The sequence below is a fragment of the Vidua chalybeata genome, chromosome 2 (assembly GCF_026979565.1).
Source record: "Vidua chalybeata isolate OUT-0048 chromosome 2, bVidCha1 merged haplotype, whole genome shotgun sequence".
Taxonomy (NCBI): domain Eukaryota; kingdom Metazoa; phylum Chordata; class Aves; order Passeriformes; family Viduidae; genus Vidua; species Vidua chalybeata.
Genome location: NC_071531.1, coordinates 62,307,770 through 62,324,013, shown reverse-complemented (window position 1 = coordinate 62,324,013; position 16,244 = coordinate 62,307,770). Strand labels below are relative to the sequence as shown.

The window sequence follows — 16,244 nt, the reverse complement described above, 5'->3', positions numbered from 1 at the left end:
CAGGTGCTGGATTCCAGCCTGCCACAGCCTCCCTCCTTCAGAGCCTCGGCTCCCTTCCCATGGAACCACAACACATGGCCAAACAAGCTTCTACTTCAGCACCTTCAGAGCAGAAGTACAACTTTGTCTGCTTGGAAAAAGGAAGTCCAGCATCGCTGCTGGTGTGGAATACAACAGATGCAATGAGATAGCTGGCCAGGAATGCCATGCATGCCCCTCTTGGTAGCTGCTGGGCCAAAAAACTCAGTTTCAGGGGCTGCTGCAACACATCTTTCCTTCTGTCAAGTTTATGTTAAGGTAAAGTTATCATAAAGAATGTCTAGATATATCCTGGAATTGCTTAGGCTTTGTCTTGAGACTGAAATGGGAGGAATTATTAAAGAGAAAGACTTTAACTTAGAACAGGTTTTTTTTGCCACAGAGATAAACAGAAATGGATTAAAAATGGACACAGTTAAACAAAAGTTACATTCTTGCAAACCACCAGTCTTTTCTCTAGAAATATCCTACCCTTCTATCTACTGTAATCAACCAGGAGCAAATTTTAATTTAATTTGCTAAACCAGAGAAAAACCCCAAACATACAGAAGTAAAGCCTACTTTAACTGCTGCCTAAGATGAAGAGGTCATTCTTCTGAGGAAGATGCAGCCTAAGAACAGGCAGATGGTGTCCAGTGCCATGCATAATGATGCTTGGTATGAATAATATACTCCTCTGCTACAGGAGCAGCCTGGTGAAAGCACATCAGTGGCACACATGCCTGACTTGGCCCATCTCACCTGTTGCCTTTGCAAATCTAAGATTCTGCTTTCTACAACAGCAAAATTCCAGGAGCCAGCACCAAAAGGCAGCCTTTTAGTAAATGAATGCTGCTATCCCAGAGCTGTCCCAGCCACTGTGCCATTTCCAGGAAAACACCAATGTTGGAAGCAGCTTGAGTGTGTAGTGTCCTTGATTCTAATCTGTTATGTAAAGCAGTTTATCCATAACAAGACAGACACCTAACAACAGGACATGACTGGGAAGCCTGCCTGACAAACATTATCTTTTTACACTGATTAATGCTGAGCAGAACCCTACATAACTGGAGTCTAGATAATTAAATATCTGAGATACTATCTAAGTGTCCAGCTCCAAGACTTCTCTCCTAGTACTCCTTGCTTTCAGTAGCTTCCTTGCTTGCAGCTGCAAAAGCAAGCACGTAACTGCTACTAGCTGAGCTAAATTATCCTAATACAAGTAACATCCAACACAGCAAGAGCTAATTCACTCTTCTTCTCATACAAGGTTACAGTGCCTGGCTCCTTCCAGGATAAGAACTAGCTATTAAACACTTGAGTACTAAAGACTGCACTAACTCAACTCAAAAGATAAAATAAACAAACAAACAAACAATCAGACATTTCTTAGATCCTGAATGAATAGATAGATCTTTAAAAAAATCTTCTGAAGGTATAATTTTAATCATGTTCTCCCCATTTCTTTAGGAGAAATGGGTAAGTTGCAAGGAATGAGCAGCAGGTCTTTATGATTTTGTTCTATTGCTTTAGAGACACAAAATATCACAGTTTTGATGGTCAATCTAAAATTAAAAAAGGCTGAAAGACTTCCATTTCTTAAGAGTTGCAGTCTGCCATTTTTTAATCTGCATTATATTTGACTCATTAAAAAAACCACAATTATTGAGAAACTAATTAAGAACACTGAAATAAACTAAAAAAGCAAAACCAAATCTGACAGGTCATTAGCACACATGAAATGCACCTCTTGAAGCTTGGACATCTATTAATGAAGAATTTCACAAATTCATTTGGAGATGCATTTATGTAGAGTAAGGAACTGAAGTTACAGCAGATGAAAATACTCAGAGAACTGGGTAACTCCACACTCTAAATCCAAAGCTCATACCTGAGGCCTCATCAGTACTGAAGAATGTGCCTGCCTCCCAGTATTTGCTAATTAGCAACACACTGCTGGAATTATTTAAATTGTGTGCTACTAGACCAGGACTAGAAGAGCTAGTTTATCAGACATTAAATCTTTATACAGAGGGAACACTACACATGGCCAGTGACCATCCCAGAGCTATGCAGCCTTCTTTTCCCTTCATATTGGCTAGTTCTTACTTGCAAGTGCATGTAGTACACACAGCATAGAAATCTGGAACAGCCTTACCCTCAACAGGTGAAGTGGCCCTAATTCAAGAAAGCAGAGGGGAAATGAGGACAGCACAGCATCTCTTGGCAAGTAATAGCAACAAATGCTTTCTAGTCATTACATTTCTTTCCTGGGAACATCTGCCATGCACAGCAGGTCATGGTCATGGGGCTCCACAAATGACAGAAAAAAACATGGTGAAATTTGGTACCCAGCTTTATAAAGCAAAACCAAAAAAATAAGAAATGCTTCTAGCTTTAAAGTGATGGGATAGGTGTCTGCAGGCTGGAAGTGCCTATGGTATTCCCATGGGTAACAGCTGTCCCAGAGGTTTTCCTCTCCTTTAGTTGTGCTGGTTGTCGCTCTGGAGAAACAGCTGGTAAAAAGACAACTCTGACTTCAGATGAAACCAAAGACCAGCTGCTCCAAGGTTTGGTTTTATTTGATCAAGGTCAAAACTGATCCCCTACCCTCAACAAACTCTATCTGCAGAGGAAAAGCAACAATTGTCTAGGCAGAACACACATGGCACTTCCAGCCCATGGCTTTTGTTTTCAAGGCAGTGGTGCACTCACACTACTTGAAGAGACTGAATACCTTATTTTCTTTGTTTGCAGCTGGATTACACAGTTGTCATACAACACATTGCTAAGGCACAGATGCTGGACTGTATACTTAGACCCTATCATTCCCAAAACAGGGACTCATCTTTTATGAGATGAAGTGGTATTAGAAGTGTGCAGAGAGGTAACACTCGACTGGACATATTGTCTGTCTGCTGTTCCTCTACATCCTGCTGTGACCTGCTGCCTTCTACAGTCCTTCAGAAGTGTCATTTTACATGACTTTGAAACGTCTCTTCCCCTGGTCTCTAAGTGCTGCCACCTCCTCTGATCTTTCCTTGCCAAAAGCCTGTTTTGTTTATTCAAAGGAACATTATGATTTCTACAGCCGTCAGTAACACAGTAAGGAAGCTGCTTTAGAATTCAGTTCAGTTAGAAGCAATTATTTGCACAAATTCTTTACTTAAAAGTCTACCAATATTCAAATTATACATTTTAAATGTAAAACACAACATCTTACAGCTGTAAGGTTTCACCAGCTTTGTGAAAGGTAGACAGCCAGCATTAATTGCTCGATGCTGACTCTGAAAAGATGAAAAATATTTGAGTTTATTAAAAACTGTATTGTGTATTTACTGCATATTTCAGGGGGCACAGAATCACTTTTATCAACCACTATAACTTATCTTAAAATTCTCAGAAGCCTATTTCACTGTAGCTTCATATGGCTATCACTTCTCTCTTGTCAATGAAATCTTGATATTCAGTATTGCATTGCTAGGAAAAATGAAATCTCAGGTAAATCTGAAGATAATAAAAATCACCTTGGCAATGTACTCAGACCTTCTTGATGCAAATAAGTTTTGAAGAAACCATTTCAATAGCCAAGCACTCTCTAATTTTGTAAACTGTTTCTGATTTTGCTTTCCCCTGCCCTGGAGGTAGACTTTGTACAGCAAAAGATGCTTTTTGATAACTTACAGTGAACATCGAAGACAACTGCTTCAGACTGCATTGTTTTCTGGCCAGATGGTCCATAGTACGTCACAATGCAAGAGAACTTGGCATTTACATCTTCCTTTGTTGGCATGTACTGAAGAGACGACGTCATGGTGAAGAGTCCAGTTGTTCTGTCCACAATCTTTTGCAAATTTATGACCACAACTGAAAAGGAAATAATGTTTCAGTGTCACACAGACAGAATTTGAAACCTTTTTCCTGTATGTGGTTGCCTGTTCTGCATTTGAGACCAGGCTGCAAACATACATGAAATGTTACCCAAGAAATTTTACACTTTTCCTCTAGCACTACCACTGAAGTATACCAGGAGCATTTTACCTACAACAACTCCTAACCTACCTAATATTTTAAATCAAATACAAAAAAAAAAAAAAGCTAATTGCAAACTGGTGGGGTTTTTAATACATATCAGCCCAATTTGTAAGACAGAAAGAAAGCCTCAAAAATGATGGCAAAAAAATTAGGATAAAATTTATTTTTTAAGTCTCCTCTAATTTATAGGAAAAATATTGTAGCCTTAATGATCTGTCAAAGCTGAAAAGAAGGAAAAAAATAGTTGTTCTTACATATCCTGGAAAATAAATAGTTGTATAAGATGATGGTCTGTGTGGTCCAAAAGACAATATTGGACAGGTATGAAACTGAGCCAGTTAATACCTTATAAGAAGTTGGAAATTAGATACAGGTTTCTATTAGTTACATAAGCTCAAAAATAGCTTTGTGATAGCATTAATAAAGGCAATTCTCCTCCCCATGATGTGTATTTAAAACCGTAACTAAAAGGGAAAGATTATGTGTAGCTTCGGTACTCTGAAAGGCCTGAACATCTCCTTCCAGCTGTATCTTTCCATATGAGCAGTTTTTCTCAAAGGAAGAATACATTAGAATAAGGCAGAGCAACCCTTATAAACACTTAATGCATACACCCATGTGTGGATCCAGGGACACCAGAACATACCGTCATCCAGGGGCTGCAGCACTCTCCCATTTTTGTACCATGTGACATTGCCCTCGGGATAACTGTCCCTTGAAACGCACTCCCCGAGCTGCAAAACAGGCAGGAATTAGCCACTTGCTTTCTCCCCTAGGCTCTAACAGAATTCTGCTTTTACTTATGCCTTTTTGGGTCAAAAGTTTTAGGAAGTTCAAATGCTTAACCTCAACTGCTTTTCTTAAATAAGGCATATCAAATCAGTGAGGTACAGTTTGGAAGAGGGTGGTGGGTTTAAGATCAGGGTGGCCCTTGTTTGCAGATCAGGCAGGAGTAAATAGAGTAGTGGCCAGACCACTACAGCTCTGTGCTCAGCCTGGCTATAGACTCACAGGCTTTCATTCACCCCTCTGAGCCATCACCTCTGTCTGCACTGTAAAGGGACTTCAGGCAGCTGTTGGGAACATAACTGTGAGGGAGAATGCTGCTCTTACCATTTGTAGTTTTTCTGTTTCTAAGAGGTTTGCTTGATGTAAGATTTCTGGTTGAGAGGGTTGTTCTAAAACATAAATAGGATAAAAGTACTGGTGAAGGGAGCACAAACAGCTGTTTGAAAAACAAAAAAATACTAAAAACATGTGGACTTTTGAAATGAGACAGAATAATCTAGCCTGATACAGTCTTACCTACATTTTTCCATTAAAAGAAGAAAGGGTGAGGTATTTCTATTTCAGTATTAGCAAAAAAAAAACAAGAACAAACTCTCACTTCACATCTTCCATAATGAATTCCAGGTACTCAGACAATACATCTTTTAGCCAGACAGACTAGTATACTACCCAGGAGGAGAGAACCTGATCTGATCTATTGATTTATAGGATGCACATGCTGGAGAGGGAGCCAGTTGTACAGCAACTGTAGCAACAAAAAAGCAGCTTTCCTGCAGATATTACTGTAGCTGAGCTGTCAACATTATAAAGGAACAAGTTCAACCTAATCATTCTTCTAATGTTTATTTTTCCTAACTGGGATTATTACATTTAAGAAATCCAGATTACAGAGAAAAGTGTAATTATTTTAACTGATTCTGTGTTAGTTAGGACTCTCTTAAAAAAAAAAACAACTTTTTTCCAGTGCCAGTTAGTCTTCTTACTTACTTTTATTATGGTAGATGGATCTCTTAGCTTGCCAAAGTGGAGGATCTATCAGTGTTTCCATCATAAAAGACTACTTCCTAAGGACTAACTTGTCTGTTAAAACAGTTTGGCTTGAAGCCCGGAATGCAAATTTTCATCTCCAAAAGAGACAGTTTCCCCCACAATTTTAAAAGAAGAGGAGAAGAGTGAAGGGAAAAAAAATAAATCAATGTCTATACAGTCAAGGAAAAGCTCTACACCCTATCTGTACTGCTTAAACAAGCATACTTTTACAGACTGAAACATTCTTAACCATGCCAGCTTACACAACCCTTTTCCCAAATCAAGCTTCCTATGAAATACTGTGCGTATGTTGGTAATCCCAGCCCTAGGTGAACTTCACCACTGTCTTGCCAACACACACTGCTGAAGTGACTGATGTGCAGATGCGGAGCTCCTGTTGTCATGGAGGTAGCAAGCCTGTGTGTTTTCCCAGTAATCCATCTTATTTTTGTGCGTGTTTACATGCAAATGCACAAATACTCTTCACTTGAATGACCACCCCAGGATGGAACAAAATCAGGCCAAAAGGGAAATGAAAGTGAATAAAAGAAGCTATTCATCTGACATTATTCAAATAACTGCTTGTGGCAAAAAACAAAACCAAACAAAAGACACAGTCAAAGCTATACACTAAGACTGTCATATTTTCTTCAAAGCGCTAATAAAGATTTTTTTTTTTAAGGAAATATATTATTTCTCTTTAGTTAGCTTTAAAGGAAAAAGGTGGATCTTTTCCATATAAGAACCTATCAAGGACAAAACATTTTCAATTCAAGAAAATGTGGTTTTACAAAACCATTAACAGACCTTCTGGGTCAGATTTTTGGGTCCCATAAACAAGGGTTGTTGCCTGCCTGTTCCAGTCACCAGCTGATCAAGCCATGACATCTTCCCCCACCTCAGCTTTGCTTCTTTTTGTCTTTCATCTCCTCTAGGACAGGTTAGAGAAGACCCTGGTTTTGGTGTGTTGGATGCCCCTGCCCTGCAGTGATCCTTTGAGGGGAAGGGAAGCCCCCTTGCTCTGCAGCTGCTGTGTGGGGCTCTCCCCATTTTGAGTGCCCTGTGACTGAGCAGGTGTTCCAGTTGAGACACTGCCACCTGCTCCCTGCAAGCAGCCTCTGAGAGGAAGCACCTACTGTCATATCCCCGCAGCCGCTGCACGTGCGCCAAGGTAATTCACTGTAGAACGCTCACTTGGCATTTACCAGCTCAGCATCTGAAGCGAGGAAAAAAATTTAAACTTGGCAGGAAACTCCACTTTGGTGGGTTTGCAACTTCAGCACACTGCTTATCTCTCAGCTTAAGAGCTTGCCAGAGTACTTTGCAACTCTATATAGGCCTCATAATAGAGGAAAAAAGAGTTCACTGCCTAGAAAAGCCAAATGCCAGTGCAGCAGGACAGCAGCTCCTGTCTGCTGGGCTGCCCTGCTTTGGAAACTGGCTGTTTAATTCCACAAAAAAGTTGCTGACAGGATCCATCTGGAAAGCTGGTAGTGCTTGTTTGAGTAGTCAGTGAGAGAGACTAGCAGGTGGTACCTGCACAGTGAGCCATTTTAGCTCCTTAGTCCTGAGATAACCAGGTAGCACAGCTGAGGATGGAACACACTCCAGCAAAACCCATCATCAGTCATGGCTTCTGGAATGCAGCTGAGTTTCAGGTGCATGAGATTCTGGTTTATGAGGGTCACACTGCAGCAGCCTTGCTCTGTACCTGTGGCTCCATGACTTAGAAACTTCCCTTATTAAATAAATGAAGCTTGCCAGCTACTCTTAATTCTTCTGCAATTAAAGCAAACAAGCGAGCAACTAAAAATGAGAACTTAAAAACCAGACTCAAGAAAATTAAATGCAAAGAAAAGTTAAGAGAACCGTAAATAAAGTTGTGAGTGCAAAATGAAAAAACACAAAGATAATTTCTCTTGCAGTGCTAAGTTGGCTATATTACATGCGTGGCATCCTCCCTTCTTATCTTTCTTAGTAAATAGGAGCTTTCTCTATTAGAATTAATGCACAGAATAAACCAGACACGCTGTGCTCCATGGCTGAGTTAGCATTGTGTTAATGCTTAGTAGAGTACACAATAATTCAAGCAGTTAGTGTTTCATTTTACCATATACCACTGCCTCATCTACATATTTACTACTGTGAAATAAGTAAACATGATAATTCTTTATCATTTCCTTTAAAGCACAGTGTTTACTATGCGTGCTCTGAGCACACTCCTCCCTGTTGTCATTAATTCTATTGTTCTTGCAGTCAAATTGAAAGTGAATTGAGGGAATTACTATTTGCTCCTAATCTAGCTTTAAAGTCATTTATGTGACTGACAGTATAGATATCATTGAGGACTCCCTGACACCTTCTACCTGAGAGAAGCAAAAGGCTGCCCTTCCAAAACATGAATTTGTGTTTTTTGAGCACAGTGTGATCTCTTTGAAACTACCCATACCTGCAGTCAGCATGTTCCCACAACAGACTTACTCCGACTGTATAAATCTGTGCCTGAAGAGCAACAAAGGCCAAAAGCCATATAAAAACATGAAGCTAAGGAAGATAAGACACTGCAGTCACAGCCCTCTGTCCCTAAAAAGCCACAATGGATGCCCCCCCCCGGCTGACTCAAGGTTTGATGGATTACACTCCTGCTCTGAATCAGTACCAGGAAGGGACCAGGCTTGTCCCTGCTCCTGTGTGAGCTCTGAGCTGGGCTGTGCCTCACAGGCCTGGGGTTTGCACTGCAGACCAGCCTTGCCATTGAGCTGTAGTGATAGCAAACACTAATGAACCTTGCTGTGCTCTAGGAAAGAATGGCAGACAGATACTCCTCCTTCTTACCATTCAGCAGGGGACAAAACAAGCATTTGGGGCTGGTGGATCATTTTCCAGCCTCTTGCTCTCTCCCTCACAGTTTGTGCTACTGCACAGTAGCAGCTCAGAGCCACTTCAACCCCCTCCCTGAAATAATCCTACAGACCGCACACGCTTAATGCTTCCCTCCTGCAGAAAAATTTGCTTGGAGAAAAAATGGAAAATAATCAATGCTAATTTTACATTTTTCATTTCCAAGGACAAATGACATCACATAAGTGAGTCATTATCAAAGACTAAAAATCTCTTTGAGCCAGCACTTATCATGAATAAACTACAAGTGCAGGCAGTCCTGTTACATAAATGCCACCAGTAGATTACATTTTTGAAAGCTGCAGAAATTTGCTAGTCTTAGTAATTTATTGAGCCAAACTTACTTTCTTGGCTTTGATCCTGCCTTAAACAAAACTTTCTGTAATTTATGATTCAGATGCTGATGAATGTTAATGGTAGTAACAACTAGATTTACTTACTGAAAACTTTGACTATCGTCGGCTCTTCGGAAACATCATCTTCTGTAACTAACATACATACAAATCTCTTTTCATCACTGATTCTTGCATTCTTGATGGATAATGTATAGTTTTCTGAGAGACTCAACCTGTCTTTGTAGTCTGGTACATCATCATACTGCACATTTTTTTTTGTTGATGATCTGAAGGCAATAAATACTGGAGATCCATTTGGCATTTCCTATAATAAAAGCATAAACATCTCTATTTTGCATAAAGACTCATTTAAAGGTACCTGAACATTTGCAATTGGTACAAACCTATAATTAAAAAAAAATCTGCAATCTATCAGATGGCTTTTTTTTTCCTGATTAATTTCTGCTGTACATAGAAGAAATTCAGTGTAATAAGAGCTAGTTTAAGATTGACACAGTACACATTGAGAGTATCATCAGTAAAAATTATTTCAATCCTTTGGCTCAATCTCAGGATAGCAAAGGGCTTTCTCTGATAAAAGCTGGTGGTTTTGGCAGCAGTTGCCACTGTCTGTATGAAAAGGTATTTGAAATAGAAGCATGTGTGAGCTAGTCTCAACAGCTCCAATTTCCTTTTTTTCATTATTGTTTTACATATTCCCATTGTTTATTTGGGATACTTAGACTTCATTTCAAATGCAGGATTTAATCAGGCATAACTGTCTATTTTATTCTAAATTAGTTCTTAGCTTTTTCTTTTGCCTTTGTCTTTAAAGGACCTAAGAGATTGTAGGTGGGAATTTACATACCATCCAATATTGTTAATCTGCAAAGTATTGGTTTCTAGACATCCTCCTTATGCAGTTGCCATCCTAAGAAGGAATACAAAGTTGACAGCCTTGCACAAATCCCTCATATTAAAAAAAGTATCATTTTTATGAGGGACAAAGTTACAGGTGCAGTTCTACAGGATTTGATTCCTTCCTCCTTACACAAGCACATGCTCAGAACAGGGACAGACACTGTCTGCCTTTAAATAAAGAGAGGTGAAATGCTGATTCTATCTTTATGTTCAGTATTGTGCTGGCTGCTGGAGAAGGTTTTGATTCTCTTTTATCCCTTATACCTTGCAGCACTGATGTTAGTAGTGTTCTCAGCACAACACCTCAGCTGGACTGCAGAGCCCACAAAGGCATTACGATGCTGTGACGAGATGAGTGGTGTCATAGCTGGGCAGGGAGCAGGAGGCCTCAGCTGGCTGTGAAATTTAAATTCCCTTACAGTCTTTCTCCCTCTTCTACTTTTAAGTCTTGGATTTGTCTAATGTTTGTCACACAAAAAACACTGTCTTGACTCGATACTCCTGACAAGAAGTTGGCTGTCAAGTGCAAATGAGCTCCTAACTCCTGTAGCCCCCCCAGCTGCAAGCACACACAGGTAGACATTGAAGTGAGCAACAACTGCCATGGTGCAAGTCTCCCAGTGCCTCCAGGTTCCTACCAAGAACTCAAATTGCTCCTCACAAGGCAGTAGAGAAGAAAACAGAGTTCATCCTTCTTCCAATGAAATAATCACTTGACCAATAACTTAATCCAGCTCTCTCTGTTGCCATGCTGTGAGCTGCCCTGGGAGAAAAGGTATCACTTTCCCTTGGTTGTGTGGGCTGTCAACATTTTCATACAATAGCAACTTAGAGAGGCTTCTTTGTATGTTAGGTTTCGTGTCCCTTTCCATTTAGAAGAAGCTGCAACATCTCCACTTGTTGCTCGTCCAACACAGACAATCCAAATGCAATGGAAAGAGATAATGCATTTAGTTTTTTTAGAATATCCTTGCATCTTCAGAGAGATGGACTTATGTCTTCTCAAGAAAAGTCAGTAGACTGAAAAAGATACTGCAAAATGTAGGCACTCCGTCTTCTGAATGCTCATGAAACAGTTTTACTGTCCCTTTTTGGGGAAACATTCTTCCCAACTTCTGACTTCATTTCCTGAAAAGTGTTTGCAGGAAAAGAACTATTGAGTGGATGTGGGCTGCAAAAGCTGCAAACCTGAAGATAAAAGGAAGGAGCTAGGGGAGAACAGGACTGCCCCCACCACTGGCAGATCATTCTTCTGCAAAAACAGGCTGGTAGATGCCATTTGCAAAAAGAGAGAGAGAAGTACATAATTTTAAATCCACTAGAAATTATCTATTATTGCAAGTACATTTGGTTTGAGAAGAGGAAATTTAGATGAATCACAGAGGCAGGAAAACCATTTATCTCAAAACAGTCTGAAAAGCAGAAGGGGTTTGGTATCCCAGCATTTTTATCCAGATATGCTTCCAGGTTTCCTTTACTTTGATATGCTGATCCTCCTTGTAACCTGGGATAGCGATCATATACAGGAGAAGCTCATCCTGTGGTGTTCCCACTGCAGGCTGACCTAGAAAGCACCCATGTTTTTACCCCTGTTCCCTGCCAGAAATGGCAGAGTGAAACCACCAGCAGTGCTCCCAAGGTCAGCTCTGCTCTCTTCTCTGCAGTGCATTGAGTAAAACAAAGCCTGAAAGAGATCCCAGTGACTGTCAGATCAACCAAAGACAGGGACTGTGCTTTTTCCCAGTGATGGAGCACACTCTGCTTCAAGCAGCCGACTTCAAAAATGTTCAAATGTACAGTGATGGCTCTGTCAATTGAGTGAGACACCATGGGATAACATGCCAGATCTCTAATACAGGCTGGCAGAGAACTCCTGAATAATTATTTCTCTTGAACAATATGATTAATTCCTCAAACCTCTAATCTGTACTTGGCAGAAATTATACAGCTTGGAATCTTGCAGCCTTACAAACACAGGAATAAATGGCTTCATATATGAGGTAGAAATCCTATTGTTTGGAATCTTAAAATCTCTTCCACACACACACACAAAATACACATCATCTAATAACAGCTCTAATAAATATAAAGATAATATATACTTACATATTTCCATTTTCCAAACATAAGACCATCTGGTACTTCTAGAGGACAAGGCATAGTAATAGTGTCTCCATATATTGCATTTACTGTGTACAATCCCAGAGCTAGAGGAGAAACAGAGAAAACAATTTTGAGTGTTTTCATGAATTCCCATATGCTAGCTAATATTTGGTTCACACCTATTGTAACAGCAGCTCCTTTGCAAATGGCTATTTTCCAGCATGTAGGATTTATCCTCAAACCTATAACAAAACAGAATTCCCGTCACTAAATTTGTTAAGTGAATGTTATGACTTTTTAGACTCATGTTTCCTGCCAGAGTCAATGGGAGCCAAGTGGATTTCCAAACAGGACTGCACATGACCTGCTCAATCAGATGAACATCTACACTACAATCAGGACTGTCACAAACTTAAAATGTACAAAGGGAAAATCCCTAAACCTTTATTTTCTTCATCTGAAAAAACAGCCTGGAGAAGTTATATTGCAATACAATATTGTGAGGAACCCAGTAAAGAAATGATACTCTGACTGCTGCATAACATTTAAAACATAGGAAATGATGACAGAAAAGGCAATGATGATATTAAAATATGTTCCCTAAAACCTGGGAAAAAAAAAAAAAACAAAACCAAGAAAAACTAGTCTGCACATTTAGATTTTGGAAAAATTAAGTGAAATGCTTCAATGAATTATTTAAGAACAGCTTTTTCAGAAACCTCAGCACAATGTTATTGTGCTAATGCATATGAATTTACAGAATAAAACTGACCCACTTATTTTCATTGTCCAAAACATGTGAATTGAACAAAAACAACAGACCCTAAAGTGATGAGTGCTGAAATGCAAGAAAGCTTAAAGGGGAAGATATTACAACTTGGTGCATTTGCTACAATGCAACTTTGCTCCTCCTTTCCTTAGCTGCCTCTTGTTTGCTGCTGCTTGCACTGGAGAGAGATTTTTGCCTCTAATGCTTGCCCAGAGAGCATGCTGGCTGCTTGCTCTCAGCCACACATCTGCAACTTCTGTCACATTCTTTGCCCAGAGATTCAGGATCTCCACCTTTGCTGTCTCTTCATTTTCAACTATAGCTTAAGCGATTGATGCTAAACGAACTGTATTTAAGAGAGTGAAATAAGATGCTGGGGATGTAGCCAGGTGTTTCTGAGGAGAATCATCCATTCCTTCTAGAAACATTAATTTTTCGAGAGATTCAGCCCTTCCTTTCTATAGCTAGAAAAAGAAACATGCACCCCCTAAGACCTGAGCCACAGACTCCTTTGCTTTTCCCAAGTCCTAAAGCCTCTGCCTGGAGGACCTGACAATTATATAAAGTGCATAGCTGCACTCAATAGAGAGGTTTTTCCAAGGGATTTTTGTTTTAAAAAAATCATGCCTTTTCAAAGAGCCAAACACTGAATTCCTTGCCTGCAATTTAAACTAGAAAGATCCCAGAGGATTTTTCTTGGGTGAAGACTCCAGAGCTCACTGTTAACATCAGCTTGCATTTATCATGTGTATCAGAGTGACAAATGAGGCTGTGGGGCTTGTGCTGTATGATATTGCACAAAGAAACAGTATTGCAAAATCTTTTCTTAGAGAAGCTACAACCTGGATGGCACCACATAGTTAAGGCAGAAAAGCAGGCTGGAGCTTAATGTACTAAAGGAGCACAGGAGATAACAGGTACCACTACCTGCATTTATCTTAAACTTTCTTCCCTTCACTCAGCTCCCTTTCAACTAAAGCACTGGTAATCCTTCTGATTCTGTTACTTAATTAGTCGCAAACATGCTTTGGATGCATTATTCACACTGTAAGCACTGGATGCTCTAATTTTCTATGGTTCATGGAGACCATCTGCTTCCTAAATGACAATAGCAGTCATTCCACTAGGTGGTGCTGAGTAAGAGCAATCTTTTAAACTTAAACTAAAATTTTTAAAGAGATCAGATAACTTCAATTTCATGGAAACAGAAGCAATGTTTTACAATATCAAGCTATAATTGGAAGTAAAATTCAAAGCTGGGAGAAATTGTTTCCTTGGCCCTTTCTTGCACTCATCTTCATTCTGATCATCAGGAGGGGGGCAATCCTAATTTTCATTTTTTTGCTAGAGCTAGAAAAAGCTGTCCTTTTTGTCCTTTTTTGGTTCTCTCCCATGGGAGCAAAATTACAACAGACTTGCAAATATATATTCAATTAGTAAACTGGTTAGTACCTGTTCGAATTCCAGCTAAGTGCCATTTAGTAATTTGAAATCCGTAATGGTATTTGGCATCATGTGGAAAACCAAAAACTGCTCCTCTGATACGAGATACTCTTTGGTATTAGGGGAAATACTCCCTGTCATTAGAGGAAAACAAAATGACCCCCTAGGATCTGAAATGCTGCTGTCTTCTAGACATCCATTTAGCCCCTGCAGAACTGCTAAAGTAGCAAGTATACACTACTGAAGACTCAACAAACAGCCTCATGAGGATGAAGGAAAATGTTTCTGGACAAACTCTACAGCATTAAGAGTAGGTAATTGATGAACAGCCTGATAAAGGGAAAGACTGACCTCTGATTTTAGAACTCTTTCAGCTGAAAGGCATTTCTTAAAATGGACAAATTCATGACTTGCCATAAATTCTACCTATACTAAAATCACACTGTTTTCTATGAGCTTGTTAACATAGAACTAGAAAGACACAGTCCTTTACTTTGAAACAGTCCTTGCAAGAATACAAGAAGTCCTCCTGCAAAATATTCTCTTCCCATTTCTGTAGCAACAGGTCTAGCACATGGAAGGAGTGTAAATTAATTGAATAACTTCAGACTTTCACCACAGTAACTGCAGTAATCTCCACAAAATGACCATACCAACCTACGCATTTAAGAAAAAAAACAAAAAAACACTTCAACAGAATTGGAAATTCCTCTCTCTGTTGCTATTGGGCATATTCGTAAAATGGTGGGATGAAGAAGAGAAGAAAATTATTGCTTAATGATATAGCAGTGCTTACCATCAATCATCATATTATCAGGCCTCTTTACATAATTTCCAGCTCATTCTACAAAAACGAAAATGAAAGCGGGATCTACAAACACATAACAAATTGCCCATGCCCTAACACAGTGCAGGGTCAATGTCAGGGACCTCATTTCTCATTAACTCTGCAGAAGGGAGCAAAGGTGGCCACAGGGAATGACACTACGTCACCGGACATCATGTCCTGCCTTGCTCTATTTCTGGTGCACCTTTCTGTAGCCAATTAAGAGCTCAGCCAGCTTCCCTACGTGATTTTCAGATGTTGTCTTCTAAAACTGAGCTAGTGCTGTGAATAACACCACTAATTCAGAGGCAGGATTTTGTCTCACATATACCAAGAGCAGCCCTACCTGCTAGGTCTGAACTACACCTATATCACTTTCCTTCCATTTCTTTACATACAAAAGAGGCTTGAGAAGGCTGAGATTTATTTCATTTCCCTCTCTTTGATCCAGTGCTGAAGAAACTCTGAGCCAGATGAGACCTTTCCACATGGGATAGAACATGTAAAGAAAGCAGCAGCTTCATGAGGTTTGATGGCTCAGAGAAAGATCCCAACAGGACATTGGTAAATTGAGATGACATAGTTATTGATGCTTTTAACTGGAGTACTTTCCATGTCCCGTGGCAGTGCTAAATGCACCCTTCCTTGTCCTGCTCTCTGCCTGTGTTTCACAAAGCAAGAACCAAACAGTACCCACATCTTCAAGGGACAAAACAAAAAAATCTTGAACAGAAGCTTAAATGCAGAGAAGGTGCTGTTGTTATTTTAGATCCTCACCAAAAGTATGAGGCAGATCATACTTTAGACCAATTATTATTTTTAAATCAACAGGATCATATAGGAGAAATGCATAGAAGGTGAGTTAAAAGAAAAAAGAGATTAGGAAGCTGATGTTTCTCCAAGGAAATAACAAAAGCAGCCATGTTTTCCACCTCTACCTCCTGTTCGCAATACTGAAACAACTTCTTGCCACAAACACACCTTCTAAGTGCTTAGGAATAGTATTTTTGGGACAAATGTAAAACAGAAGAAGAGCTGTTCAAACACCCTCTAGATGCAAGCTCCATGTGAGACT

At 39.7% G+C, this 16,244-nt stretch overlaps 1 protein-coding gene across 4 annotated transcripts in view; it reads right to left on the bottom strand.

Annotated features, from left to right (window-relative positions):
* The window catches only part of ALCAM (activated leukocyte cell adhesion molecule), a 120,634-nt gene that overhangs the window by 31,116 nt on the left and 73,274 nt on the right, over positions 1 to 16,244 (bottom strand). For all 4 annotated transcript variants that reach the window (XM_053935202.1, XM_053935201.1, XM_053935200.1 and 1 more), the window contains exons 2-6: positions 12,135 to 12,235; positions 9,213 to 9,432; positions 5,167 to 5,231; positions 4,700 to 4,787; positions 3,703 to 3,885 (exon numbers count right to left, since the gene is read on the bottom strand). In XM_053935202.1, the coding sequence (XP_053791177.1) occupies positions 3,703 to 3,885; positions 4,700 to 4,787; positions 5,167 to 5,231; positions 9,213 to 9,432; positions 12,135 to 12,235 (657 nt within the window). The remainder of the gene's footprint in view (positions 1 to 3,702; positions 3,886 to 4,699; positions 4,788 to 5,166; positions 5,232 to 9,212; positions 9,433 to 12,134; positions 12,236 to 16,244) is intronic.